We start from the raw sequence: 12,737 nt of genomic DNA, 5'->3' as shown, positions 1-12,737 counted from the left end.
CAAATTTTACAGAACAAATCCTTTTTTTTTTTTTTTTGTAGAGACAGAGTCTCACTGTGCCGCCCTCGGGTAGAGTGCCGTGGCGTCACACGGCTCACAGCAACCTCCAACTCTTGGGCTTACGCGATTCTCCTGCCTCAGCCTCCCGAGCAGCTGGGACTACAGGCGCCCGCCACAACGCCCGGCTATGAACAAATCCTTTTATTGCAGGATGCAGCAGAGAAAGATAGAGCTTCTTTCCTTGCTTCCTTTGGTGCTTAAAAAAGAACAATTTTGGCCGGGAGTGGTGGCTCACACCTGTAGTCCCAGCGTTGTGGAAGGCGAGGCGGGTGGATTTCCTGAGCTCGGAGGTTCAAGACCAGTATGAGCACGAGTGAGCCTGAGTGAAACCCCATCTCTACCCCCCAAAAAAAAAAAAAGCCGGGCGTCGTGATGGGCACCTGTAATCCCAGCTACCTGGGAGGCAAAAAGGGAAGAGAATCGCTAAAGGAAGAACAGAAAAACAACAAAAACTACTTCAAACTAAGAAGAGTGAAAGCCAGTTGAAATTGAAAGCAAATAAATAAATAAGAACAATCTTGAAATCAGAAGGCTGCAAGTTCCCCACTCCTGCTAGGAATATGGATATAACTCAAAGAAGTGAATCCCAGTAACTATTTCTACATGTTCATTTCAGTTTTCTCCAGATTGATAAGTTTCAAAAGTGGCAAAGCAAGTCTTCATTCATTGACAGACTACGGTGTTGGGTAAGACCAAACATAAAAGTAAGGGGCAGCCAACACACAACCAAACCTGATTATAGTTGAGGTACCTAGAATCTGTACAGTAGGATGGACTTAGGAAAAGAATATACTACTCACACCTGTAGTCCCAGCGTTGTGGGAGGCGAGGCGGGTGGATTTCCTGAGCTCGGAGGTTCAAAGCATTTACACTTCAAACAAAGCATTTACACTTCAAACTTAACTGTTTCATCATCAAAAAATTAAATACCAAAGAATAAGAGAATATCAAGACTTTTGTTTTCTAGCACTGGAAATAAGTAAGCTTAACCAGTTAGAAATTAAAGTGAAAAGGAGAGGTTTCTCACTACCCTTAGGTGGAAGGAAATTAGAGCTTATGACAGGTTAAGATTAACTGAATTAATACTAGATATAAACTGTAAAAGCTAAGTAAGACTAGAAAACAAAGTGGAAGTAAACAAATATAAAAGAGGAATACACTATAATAAAGAAAAAAAGAAATGAGATTATAAATAAGAAAAGATGTTCTTTCTTATGAGTAGACTATCATAAAAATTGCCCAAGGTAAAAAGAAGTCGCCTACTCTGTAACTCCTTCTTACTGATAATTTCAGAATTACTCAAACAAGTAGAATCAATCATTTAACTTTTAAAATAATTTCAGCTACCACTCACTAATCCACTCAATTATACTGCTTTCACTAAAAAAGACAAGAACAAAGCTTTGCAAAAGAAAATAACTATTGTATCAGTTTTGATGATTTTTTTTTTTTTTTTTTGAGAAAGAGCCTCAAGCTGTTGCCCTGGGTAGAGTGTCGTGGCATTACGGCTCACAGCAACCTCCAACTCCTAGGCTCAAGCGATTCTCCTGCCTCCGCCTCCCAAGTAACTGGGACCACAGGAGCCCACCACAACGCCCGGCTATTTTTTACTTGCAGCCGTCATTGTTTGGTGGGCCTGGGCTGGATTTGAACCCGCCAGCTCAGTGTATGTGGCTGGCCCCTTAGCCGCTTGAGCCACAGGAGCCAAGCCGACGATTTTTTTTTTTAATGTATGTATTACATTTACCTATCTTGTGTAGACTGAACAGCCCATAAATAACAGCAATTACGAGGATCATTCTCAGGTTCTTGAAAAGTAACAGCATATACAGGAACTCTTCCACCTTCCAATTGTGTGTAATATCTGAAACCAACAAAAATTAGGACATTTCATATTTGTAAGTTATAATTGTATGGAAAAGGAAGAAGGTGCCTCATGTAAGAATTTTGGTTAAGCAACTACTATTCATACAACTCCCCCAATTAAGCGATTTGAGGGGCATGGCCAAGTCACCTTATCTTCAAAATTGCACAGGGCACAAGACATCACCACTGTGGCCATGGCACCCATCTGCCTGCCAGGTAGAACCAAGAAGAGTTACATGTATACGTGTAATGTACATGCATGTATGTATGTGTAAACTGGTTCCTAAAGAGTTACAACAGGCGGCGCCTGTGACTCAGTGAGTAGGGCGCCGGCCCCATATGCCGAGGGTGGCGGGTTCAAACCCAGCCCTGGCCAAACTGCAACAAAAAAAAAAATAGCCGGGCATTGTGGCGGGCGCCTGTAGTCCCAGCTGCTCGGGAGGCTGAGGCAAGAGAATCGCGTAGGCCCAAGAGTTGGAGGTTGCTGTGAGCCGTGTGACGCCACAGCACTCTAGCCCAGGGCGGTACAGTGAGACTCTGTCTCTACAAAAAAAAAAAAAAAAGAGTTACAACAATTATGTATTGCTGTCCCACGAGTGGTACCCCACAAAGACAGAAAATACTGCCATAATACTCCATTCCAGTCACTTGGGTTTTAGAGTCAATTTCCCCACGAATTAAAGAGAAGATGAGTTGTAAACTGAAGAGTTCCCAGGAGCCCCCATAATTAGCCAGGAGAAAACACTGCTGTAGAAGACCGGTTCTTCAGGTATTTCTTTAGGAGCAATTCAGAGACAAAAGCTAATAAATGTTTAACAGCAGAGTTATGAAGAACTTCCTATAAGATAAATTACTTAAGAAAGTACACCAATACGCCTAAAGAGAAAAGGAGAAATAAATACACAACTTAAGTGCCAAATTAAGAATTAGATAACCAGGGCGGCACCTGTGGCTCAAAGGAGTTAGCGCCGGCCCCATATGCCAGAGGTGGCAGGTTCAAACCCAGCCCTGGCCAAAAAAAAAGAATTAGATAACCTAATTCTTAACAGAAATACACAACTTAAGTGTCAAATAAAGAATTAGGTAACCTAATTCTTAACCGAAATTAATTAAAAAAAACAAAACACTAATACCTCTCTTTGCCACCTTTCTCAGTGTTATAGGCAATTTTCTTCATAGATGAAGTATCAATATAATTATAGTGAGACTTGAACATTCATATTTTATAACTGAATTTTCAAAGTCCTATTTTTCCATCAACTGAGAACTTTATTAAACTGCCACTTTCCATAGATGATTATAGGGAGAACCTTTCTGAAAGAACTCATACTATACACATAGTTATGTGTCAAAATGGACAGCAATTCATTTTGAGAAATGCATCATTAGGCGATTCTGTTACCATGTGAACATCACATAGAATACACTTATACAAACCTAGATGGTATATACCCTGTTTCTTCTAGGCTTCAAAACTATATAGCAAGTCACTATAACTGAATACTGTAGGGAACTGTAACACAATGGTAAGTATTTGAGTATCTAAATATAAAAAAGGTCATCTATCTTAGAGCTACTAGGGAAGCTGAGACAGAAGATCAGAGGATCATGTGAAGCCCCAAAATTAAAAGCTGCAGGAAAGTATGACTAAGCTACTGTACGATAGCCTGGGGAACACAGCAAGACCCTGTCTCTAAAAAAAAAAACAATAATAATCTTATGGGATCCCTTTCACATATGTGGCCCATGACTATATAGTAGTTTATCTTCAGAGTCATGCTTTATTAGCAAACAAAATACAGTGACTTTTAAATAACACTAAAAAGAATCAACCTAAATTCATGTTAAGTCACTCCTTATTATATCAAATTTGTTCATACTCAACCAGTCATTCAACTGTCAATCTACTCTACTCTTCTCAGTATGCTCATTTTTAAAAAGATATACTTACTCTCTTTTCAGGCTTTTCATGTTCCAAAGTGCTAGATAGCCATCAGAAAAACCTACGGCAAGCTGATTTGTCTTGTTTATGTAACTAAGAGTTGAAATGGCCGTTCCTGTTGGACTTACTAACTGCAAACACAGATGGCGCCCTTCTCTCATCACGCTTTCTCTGATGTGTGGTACTTCAGCTGGGATACCAATTATAACTTCAAGATCTAAAAACAAAAATTAAAAAAATTAAAAATAAAAACAAAAATTAGACAAACAACATCAAAAAACTATGAATGGAATAAAAGCAAATGTGTCATCCATTATTCAAGCCCCAAACTCAACTGACTCAATTAAAATAAAAGGATTAGCGATAACGAAGCATGCCGAACTAGAAAACAGCCATCCTTATCTATTTAAATGCTATGATTAAAAAATAAATTTAATTCTGTAATTTTTTAAAAGGTCAATACATCTCAAATATTATATAAGGCAGAATTTTTTTTTAAAGGGTTAAACAATTTCTTAAACAATTACAAATAAAGCTGATTATTTCTTCATTGACATTTAGACGTACAACCTAAACACTTTTCTTGGTGGAAGGGCTGATTCCAGGTCTGGGGAAGAAAACACGTAAGACAGGAGCCTGATACACGTTATGCCAGTAATCTAGGATGCTATTAAAGGCTAGAGGGAACGTGTCAAATAGTATGAAGGGCGCTCTCATTAGCAGAGACTGGACATTTTGAGCATCAAAAACAATGAAAATGAATGAAGGACATTAAACATGTTAAACCTCATGGACTCGTGATACTCTAACCAATGAGGGAAGGGGAAGACTCACTCTCATTTACTAAAGGCCTTATATTGAAACACTGGAAGGAACTTGCTATCACCCTCTGACTCTGCAAATGAATACTATTGGTATACTCAGAGCAGGGAGGCCTGAAGAATGGCTCCTCTGTTTATAATACACCCAACAAGAATCTGGGGTCACTGTGATGAGGGACACAAAACTTGTGTCTTCCCTACAAATTCCCTACATGCTCCCAAGAAGAAAAAAAAATTTTAATGTATGTGGTGGGTATACAGGTGATTACTGTATAATTCTTTCAATTGTACCATATGTTTGAAAAATTTTCTAATAAAATATTAGAAAAATCTTAAAAAATTAGTATTACTAGTATTATTTCTTTTAGTAAATATTTATCTTGCCTTTTCTGTACACATTGGATTTCGGGGTAACCAACAGCCCTAGTTAGTGAGAAAGCTCTTCAGACAGAATTTAAAAATCATCATTTTGCAGCCCTTGATGAAATAAGAAGTTCATGTAACAATCTCAACAAATGAAACAATTACAAGTAGGGTTTTTCAATCTTGGCAATACAGTAGCAGTTTTGCTACTCTATTTGCAGTTTTGCTTTCCGGTTTCAGTTACCTGTGGACAAACACAATCCAAAAATATTAAATGAAAAATTCCAGAAATAATTCATGAATTTTAAAGTGCACACTGCCTAGTAACATAATAAAATCTCCTACCATTATGGAATACGAATCACCCCTTTGTTCAGTGTTACGTATACTACACATGCTACTACCCTTATTTATTTAGTGGCCATCTAAGTTATCAGGCTATTATAGAGTTGCGGTGCTTGTGTTCAAGTAACCCTTATTGGATTTAATAATGGCCCCAAAGCATAAGGGTAGAGATGCACAAAATTTGGATATCCCAACAAGAAGTTGTAAAGTCCTTCCTTTAAATAAAAAAGTGAAGCCAGGCGTGGTGGCTCACAGAAGCTCAGGAGTTCAAGACCGGCCTAAGCAAGAGAGAAACCTATCTATAATAAAAATAGAAAAACTAGCCAGGTGTTGTGGCAGGCGCCAATAGTCCCAGCTACTTGGGAGCCTGAGGCAAAGGGACTGCTTGAGCCCAAGAGTTTAAGGTTGCTGTGAGCTAGGATGCCATGGCACTAAACCCAGAGCACAGAGTGAAACTATGTCTCAAAAAACTAAAAAACTGGCTCGGTGCCCATAGCACAGTGGTTACAGTGCCAGCCACATGCACCTAAGCTGGCAGGTTCCAGCCCAGCCCAGCTAAACAACAATGACAACTGCAACAAAAAAATAGCCGGCATTATGACAAGTGCCGATAGTCCCAGCTACTTGAGAGGATGAGGTAAGAGAATCACTTAAGCCCAAGAGTTTGAGGTTGCTGTGAGCTGTGATGCCACAGTAGTCCAAGGGTGACACAGTGAGCCTCTGTTTCAAAAAACAAAAACAAAAAACTAAAACATAAAAAAAAGTAAAATAAAAAAGTGAATGAAAGTTCTTGACTTTATTTATAAGGAAAAAAACTGCATATAGAGTTCTGTACTATTTGAGGTTTTAGGCATCCAGTAGGGGTCTTGGAACATATTCATCAATGATAATTAAGGACTATGTACTGACATTTTGGATCAGATAATTCTTTTCTGTGAAGGATTATCTTATATGCTGTAGGATACTAACAGCGCGCTTGGTCTCAGACTACTATCAGCCAGAACCACCATCTCACTCCAACAGTAACTATCAAAAAAGTCTTCTACCATTGCCAAACATCTCCTAGATAACAAACTTCATCCTTGACTGAGAACCACTAGTTTAAAAGGTTGATGAGAAAACTTTAAAAAAGGAAGGATCATGCTGTCAGCAACTGAACCCACTGATCACTATGACTATGCCTCCTGATATGACAAAACAAGAAGTTCCCAGTACCTCCAAAATGTTAAATCTTAATCTATAATTAATGCTAATTTATATTTGCAGAGAAAAGAAAATATGAACGACATCACGTGAAAACATGTAATTAATTCCAAAATGTGGGACACTATACCTGATAACTAAGTTCTTCAACAAGGCAATGGCACTAAAAAATAAATAAAAAGAGAGGATAGAAAGAAGATTGCTGTACATTCAAGGAGACCTGAGATAAAACTGTCAAAAATAATTACAGTGTGACTCTTGTTTGAATTTCAATCCAAATGTAAGAAGATGTTTTTGAAAATCACCACAATTTGATTATGGATTGGATATTAGACTATACCAAATAATTAATATTAATGTTGTTAGGAATTAATGGCATTATGGTTATGTAGTAAAATATCCTCCATATTTGCTGATTTTTTTTTTTTTTTTTTTTTTGAGACAGTCTTACTCTGCCACCCTGGGTAGAATGCTGTGATGTCGTCATAGCTCACAGCAATCTCAAACGCTTGGGCTCAACCCATCCTCATACCTCAGCCTCCTAATTAGCTGGGACTACAGGTGCCCACCACAATACCCGACTACTTTTTCTATATTCAGTAGAGACAAGTCAGGCTCGCCTTGATCTCTTGAGCTCAGGCAATCCACCCGCCTTGGCCTCCCAGAGTGCTAGGATTACAGATGTGAGTCACCATGCCCAGCCTCCATATTTGCTTTAAATTAACAGAGGAAAAAAGAAAGGGGGAAATTAAAAAATGAAAGAAACCAGACACACTTATGGTATATCTTGAAAATTAACCTGCATTTGGGCGATAGATATTTAGGAATTTTTATATTCTTTTATCTAATTGAAAAGGACTGAAATTTCTAAAAACGAAAATAATTCGACCCATGTTGATATAAAAGTTGCGTAAGAGCAGATTCCCTTGTTACGAAGGGGGGTAATTTATTTGGAGAATAACAAGTGATTACATTTGGCCAAAATAAAAAGTTCACATAATGGAGTATTATAAACTTATTCAAAAGAATAAGGTAGACTCTATATGCAGTGATTTAGAAAGATGAAAAAGAAAAATTGTTATATTAGACCTTCATTTTCTGTGTTGGTGTTATTTCTGTGAAGTCTGAATAGTTGTGATAATACATTTTATAAACAAAAAAATAAATTTTACATTAAACCCTAAAATTTTTGTGCTATAAAATTCAATTGCTTTCTTTCTTTCTTTTTTTTTTTGTAGAGACAGAGTCTCACTGTACCGCCCTCGGGTAGAGTGCCGTGGCGTCACACGGCTCACAGCAACCTCTTAACTCTTGGGCTTATGTGATTCTCTTGCCTCAGCCTCCCGAGCAGCTGGGACTACAGGCGCCCGCCACAACGCCCGGCTATTTTTTGGTTGCAGTTTGGCCGGGGCTGGGTTTGAACCCGCCACCCTCGGCATACGGGGCTGGCGCCCTACTCACTGAGCCACAGGCGCTGCCCAAAATTCAATTGCTTTCTAATTCTCAAAATTCAGAATTAGTTATGATCACAATCCCAGAGACTTTCATTATGAAATTATACTTATGTACCTACTGGTTACTGACTTCTGTTTTTTTTTTTTCTTGCATTTTTTGGCCTGGGCTGGGTTTGAACCCGCCACCTTTGACATTTGGGGCCAGCGCTCTACTCCTTTGAGCCACAGGCGCAGCCTTTGGTTACTGACTTCTGAAATAAAGGATGTTTTAATCTCTACCATATTGACCTGTAGAGTACTCTCTCATTATGACTAAAAGCATTTTAATTAGTCTTATCTATAACGTCCACAAAACATACTCTAAAACAAAAGCTCATCAAGCTTATTTAATTCTTCGATTAAATTTTCTATGAACAGCAGTCAAGCCATTTCTAAAATTCTATAAAGTAAGGTTTATTGTTTTTGCTAGTCAATTCTTTCATTTAAACTATACCTAGAACCATATTAACTTATTTATAAATACCAGATTTTAAGATATATCTTTTATCACTATGAGGATTTTCTGCCAAGTCCAATTTATACAGGTCGTATTTTGCATATTAAAATTTTGTACAGACTGATTTTGTTCTTCAGTGATTTCTAGTCAAATATAATTTTTACCCTTTCAGCTTATTTTTAATTTCAAAATATTAAGGGAGTATAAATATTTCTGTTATGTGGACTGCTTTTACAATACTTAAGTCAGAGGTATTAGTGCACTATCACCCAAATAGTGTTCATAACTGTTAAGTTCTTATCTTTTCCTCCCACTTACAGTTTTTTTTTTTTTTGGCCGGGGCTGGGTTTGAACCCACCACCTCCGGCATATGGGACCAGCACCCTACCCTCTGAGCCACAGGCGCCGCCCTAACTGTTATACACTGACAATTTTTTCTGAGACAAGGTCATGCTAAGCTACCCAGCCTAGGGTGCAGTGGTATAATCATAACTCACTGTAGCTTCAAAATCCTAGGTGCCTATCTCAGCCTCCCCAGTAGCAAGGACTACAGGTATATATCACCATTCCCCCGAACTGTTTATTTTTTGTAGAAATAAGGTTTCGCTCTGTTGCCCAGGCTGGTATCAAATTTTTGGCCTCAAGGAATCCCCACCTTGGCCTCCCAAAGTACTGGGAATATATAGGCATGAGCCACGCACTTGGCCGATACTGAACTATTAGTTATGTTCACTAGAAACTGGATAAAATGCAAATAGGGAGATAGTTTTGTATCTTTTTCTTAGTTGATCCATAAATGAAAAGATCTACACTGATATTTTAGGCTGTCTTTAAAAATCAAGAATGCCCTCAAAGTCAAAACCTTTTCCAGGACAGTTCTTTACTAAAAACTTAGAAGTAAAATACACACTTTTTTAGAGTTTTTAGGTTAGCTCTTCCTCTCTACTTAAAGCAGTCTCATAATTTAACAAAACTGAATATGCTTTAAAAAGATTAATAAAAATACCCTCAGCGTCCAGAGCTCAGTGAGTAGGGGGCCAGCCACATACACTGAAGCTGGCAGGTTCAAGCCCAGCCCAGGCTTGCTAAAGAACAATGACAACTGCAACCAAAAAACAGCCGTACATTGTGGCAGGTGCCTGTAGTCCCAGCTACTTGGGAGGCTGAGGCAAGAGAATCGTTTAAGCCCAAGAGTTTGAGGTTGCTGTGAGCTGTGATGCCATAGCACTCTACCAAGGGCAACATAGTACAACTCTGTCTCAAAAAAAACTAACAAAAATAATAAGCATTTACAGGGAAAAAAATTATCTCTCTTCACTTTTTATAAAATTTGAAAAGCATCAGTTATATTTTAGGATTTATTTTGTGAGTAAGGACTTTCAATTACTGTCATCTCTTAATTAGTTCATTTTTTCCTATCTTAGCCTTACCAGAGGAATATAAATATGCCAGAAACACTAAGTTAAAATCTACATGGCTGGAAAATAAACTGGCTGATAAAGACAAAATTTTCTTATATTTAGCCTTTGTTCTGGCATTTACTTATGAATAATCTTATTCAAGTATACAGTTGGAAACAAATCAGTATCACTATCTTTCCCAAGGCCTATTTTAGTTTATGAACACTTTATCAACAAAATAAGAGTATCTCATGCAAGAAGTATCTACAATACCCAGGTTCAGACAATAAAAGAAACAAAGATACATAAGTAAGTTTCATATTAAAAAAAGAAAATCAGCTACTTTTTAAAAAGTGCATATTCAGGTGCTCAACTAATGGTTTCTAATAAATTACTACTAATTACCTGATGCCTCTACTTCATTCTGACTGCATGACAAGTCATCCAAACATAGGTCAATGAGAAGGATCTGTCCAACATCAGTTACTACCGCTGCCACACCAAAAAGCCAGCGCAGACTTGGGTGTAAATGCTGAGTGCTTGCGCTCGCTCCTCCATGATTAATTATAGGTTCAACTGCTGTTACCTAGAAAACAGAATATATGATTTGCTTTTCTTCTACAAAACGAGAAAACACAACTAACACCACAAAAATTTTTGAAGTTAAAGTAAATAGGTTATCCATTATATGAAGGCTATTCATTATACAAAATATAAACATAATCAAATACAAAATCATAAATTTAAATTTGATTCTTGTGACTTGAATAATATAATGAAATCTTCAAATAAATTATTGTATCATTATTTCAATACACATAAAATCATATAATTGGAAAAATAATTGATGCTTACTAAGAGCCAACTATGTGCCAGTCACTGTGCTAATTGGTTAATTTAATGTTCACAACATTCAAGGATTGCTTCAACCCAAGGATTCAGGTTGTAATGAGCTATGACTGTGCCATTGTACTCCAGCCCGGGTGACAGAGTGAGACCCTGTCTCTAAAAAAAACAGTAATAAATAAATAAAGATAAAATAACTTGAAGTTTAGAAAAATTAGCCAAGAATTATGGAAGCCATACAATCATTAAGTGTAAAACTCAAACCTAAACTGTTCTCACTCCAAAGCCCTTAACCAGCTACTCTAGGATTGTATATATAGCTGCTTCTCCTAAGAGTAAAAACAAATAAATCATTGCAGAAAATTTTACTGTTTACCCTTTAAGAAATAAAAAACAAGATTTTTTAAAGTGATGTTTATGCCTTAACATTCTTTAAAAGGGTGATATTCTTTTTTTTTTTTTTTTTTTTTTTTTTGAGACAGAGTCTCTTTTTGTCACCCTTGGTAGAGTGCCATGGCGTCACAGCTCACAGCAACCTCCAACTCCTGGGCTTAAGAGATTCTCTTGCCTCGGCCTCCCAAGTAGCTGGGACTAGAGGCACCCGCCACAACACCTGGCTATTTTCAGAGATGAGGTCTCGTTCTGGCTCAGGCTGGTCTTGAACCTATAAGCTCGGGCAATCCACCCACCTTGGCCTCCCCACGGCTGGGATTACAGGCGTGAACAACTGCACCTGGCCCAAAAGGGTGATATTCTAATGGACTTCACATAAGCTTTGGCAGTAAGTAGATAACTAATATAACAATTTGTGTTATTTAAAGTATGATTACTTTAACTACTTTATGGAGTCACATTTTTCTCCATCATCTCGTGACAAATTTTAAATGTTTACCTAATCGTCCACAATTTATTTTAGCTTTCTTTCTGTTTCCTATTACTTTAACTGCCGTACCCACGGCAACTGGAACTGCCGGCTTCCTGGCAAGTGGCCGTTGCGAGGCGGCGCTGTCCGCGTTGTAAAACGCATGGAAAGGTGGTTAGTGCTCTCGGGAGCGAAGCCCCCAGCACCTCCAGTGTGCACAGCGACAGAAATGTTGCCTAGCATACTATTGTATGAACGCAATCAGTCAAGAGAACTATGGCACGTTGGTAACAAACCTTTCTATGTTTGTTGAATACTTGTTTGTCTTGTCAGAATGAACTATGAGAGTTTAAACAAACACAGTGATTTACTGATCCAGGTTAAAACCAGCAAGAATGGCTGTGTCAGACTCAGTGGCTCCAAGAGAGCCTGCACAACAGCACGTCCCTACCATAAATGTCAGTGACTTGAGACAATGCAGGCACAGCAAACAAGATGTTCCAACATAACATACACTATCACCACCTGCAATAAAACTTTACTTAGAAAAACATCTTACTTCACTAATTTTCATATGTAATACAAATCAATAGAGTAGTTTAATGTTTAACAAACAATTAATTATGAATCAAAGTATAGTTACTAATAAGAGTAAAAATATATAGAAAATATATATAGAAGTAGTCAAGCATTATACGTAAAAGAATATGTTCAGCTATTTTTAAAAGAAATTATAAGAAACTGAGAACAATTACAGAGCTGAGAGAAGTCACAAGCCTTGACATTCCTAGATAAGGGGAAGTAACCAGGTGTTAAAGATAAACCACCTCCCTCCGGAGAGCAAAACCTTGAAAACATGTAATGCATGATAAACCACATATGCAGACACAAAGATAATTTACAAGCATAAGCAAAATAAAGATTGCATTGTTTGAACCTTGGGAAGAAAATGTATAAATACCAACTTCTAAACTCAATAAAATTTGCAGCTGCTTACTTCACCAAGTGCTGTGTGCAGACTGTCATTTTCCTGCGTCGACCTCTCAACCAACCTGTACCGTTCTCCCTGAGCACCCTCG

At 37.8% G+C, this 12,737-nt stretch overlaps 1 protein-coding gene and 1 non-coding gene across 4 annotated transcripts in view; one reads left to right on the top strand and one right to left on the bottom strand.

Moving 5' to 3' along the window:
* Positions 1-12,737, bottom strand: part of AHCTF1 (AT-hook containing transcription factor 1) — an 85,796-nt gene that overhangs the window by 56,735 nt on the left and 16,324 nt on the right. For all 3 annotated transcript variants that reach the window (XM_053606746.1, XM_053606744.1, XM_053606745.1), the window contains exons 4-6: positions 10,356-10,536; positions 3,878-4,085; positions 1,808-1,924 (exon numbers count right to left, since the gene is read on the bottom strand). In XM_053606746.1, coding sequence (XP_053462721.1) covers positions 1,808-1,924; positions 3,878-4,085; positions 10,356-10,536 — 506 coding nt within the window. The remainder of the gene's footprint in view (positions 1-1,807; positions 1,925-3,877; positions 4,086-10,355; positions 10,537-12,737) is intronic.
* LOC128598019 (small nucleolar RNA SNORA11) lies at positions 4,780-4,905 on the top strand. Its single transcript, XR_008383540.1, has one exon. It is a non-coding gene; the product is annotated as a small nucleolar RNA SNORA11 (small nucleolar RNA).

This window comes from Nycticebus coucang, chromosome 10, assembly GCF_027406575.1.
Source record: "Nycticebus coucang isolate mNycCou1 chromosome 10, mNycCou1.pri, whole genome shotgun sequence".
In the NCBI taxonomy this organism is placed as follows: Eukaryota; Metazoa; Chordata; class Mammalia; order Primates; family Lorisidae; genus Nycticebus; species Nycticebus coucang.
This window is presented reverse-complemented; position numbering and strand designations above follow the sequence as displayed.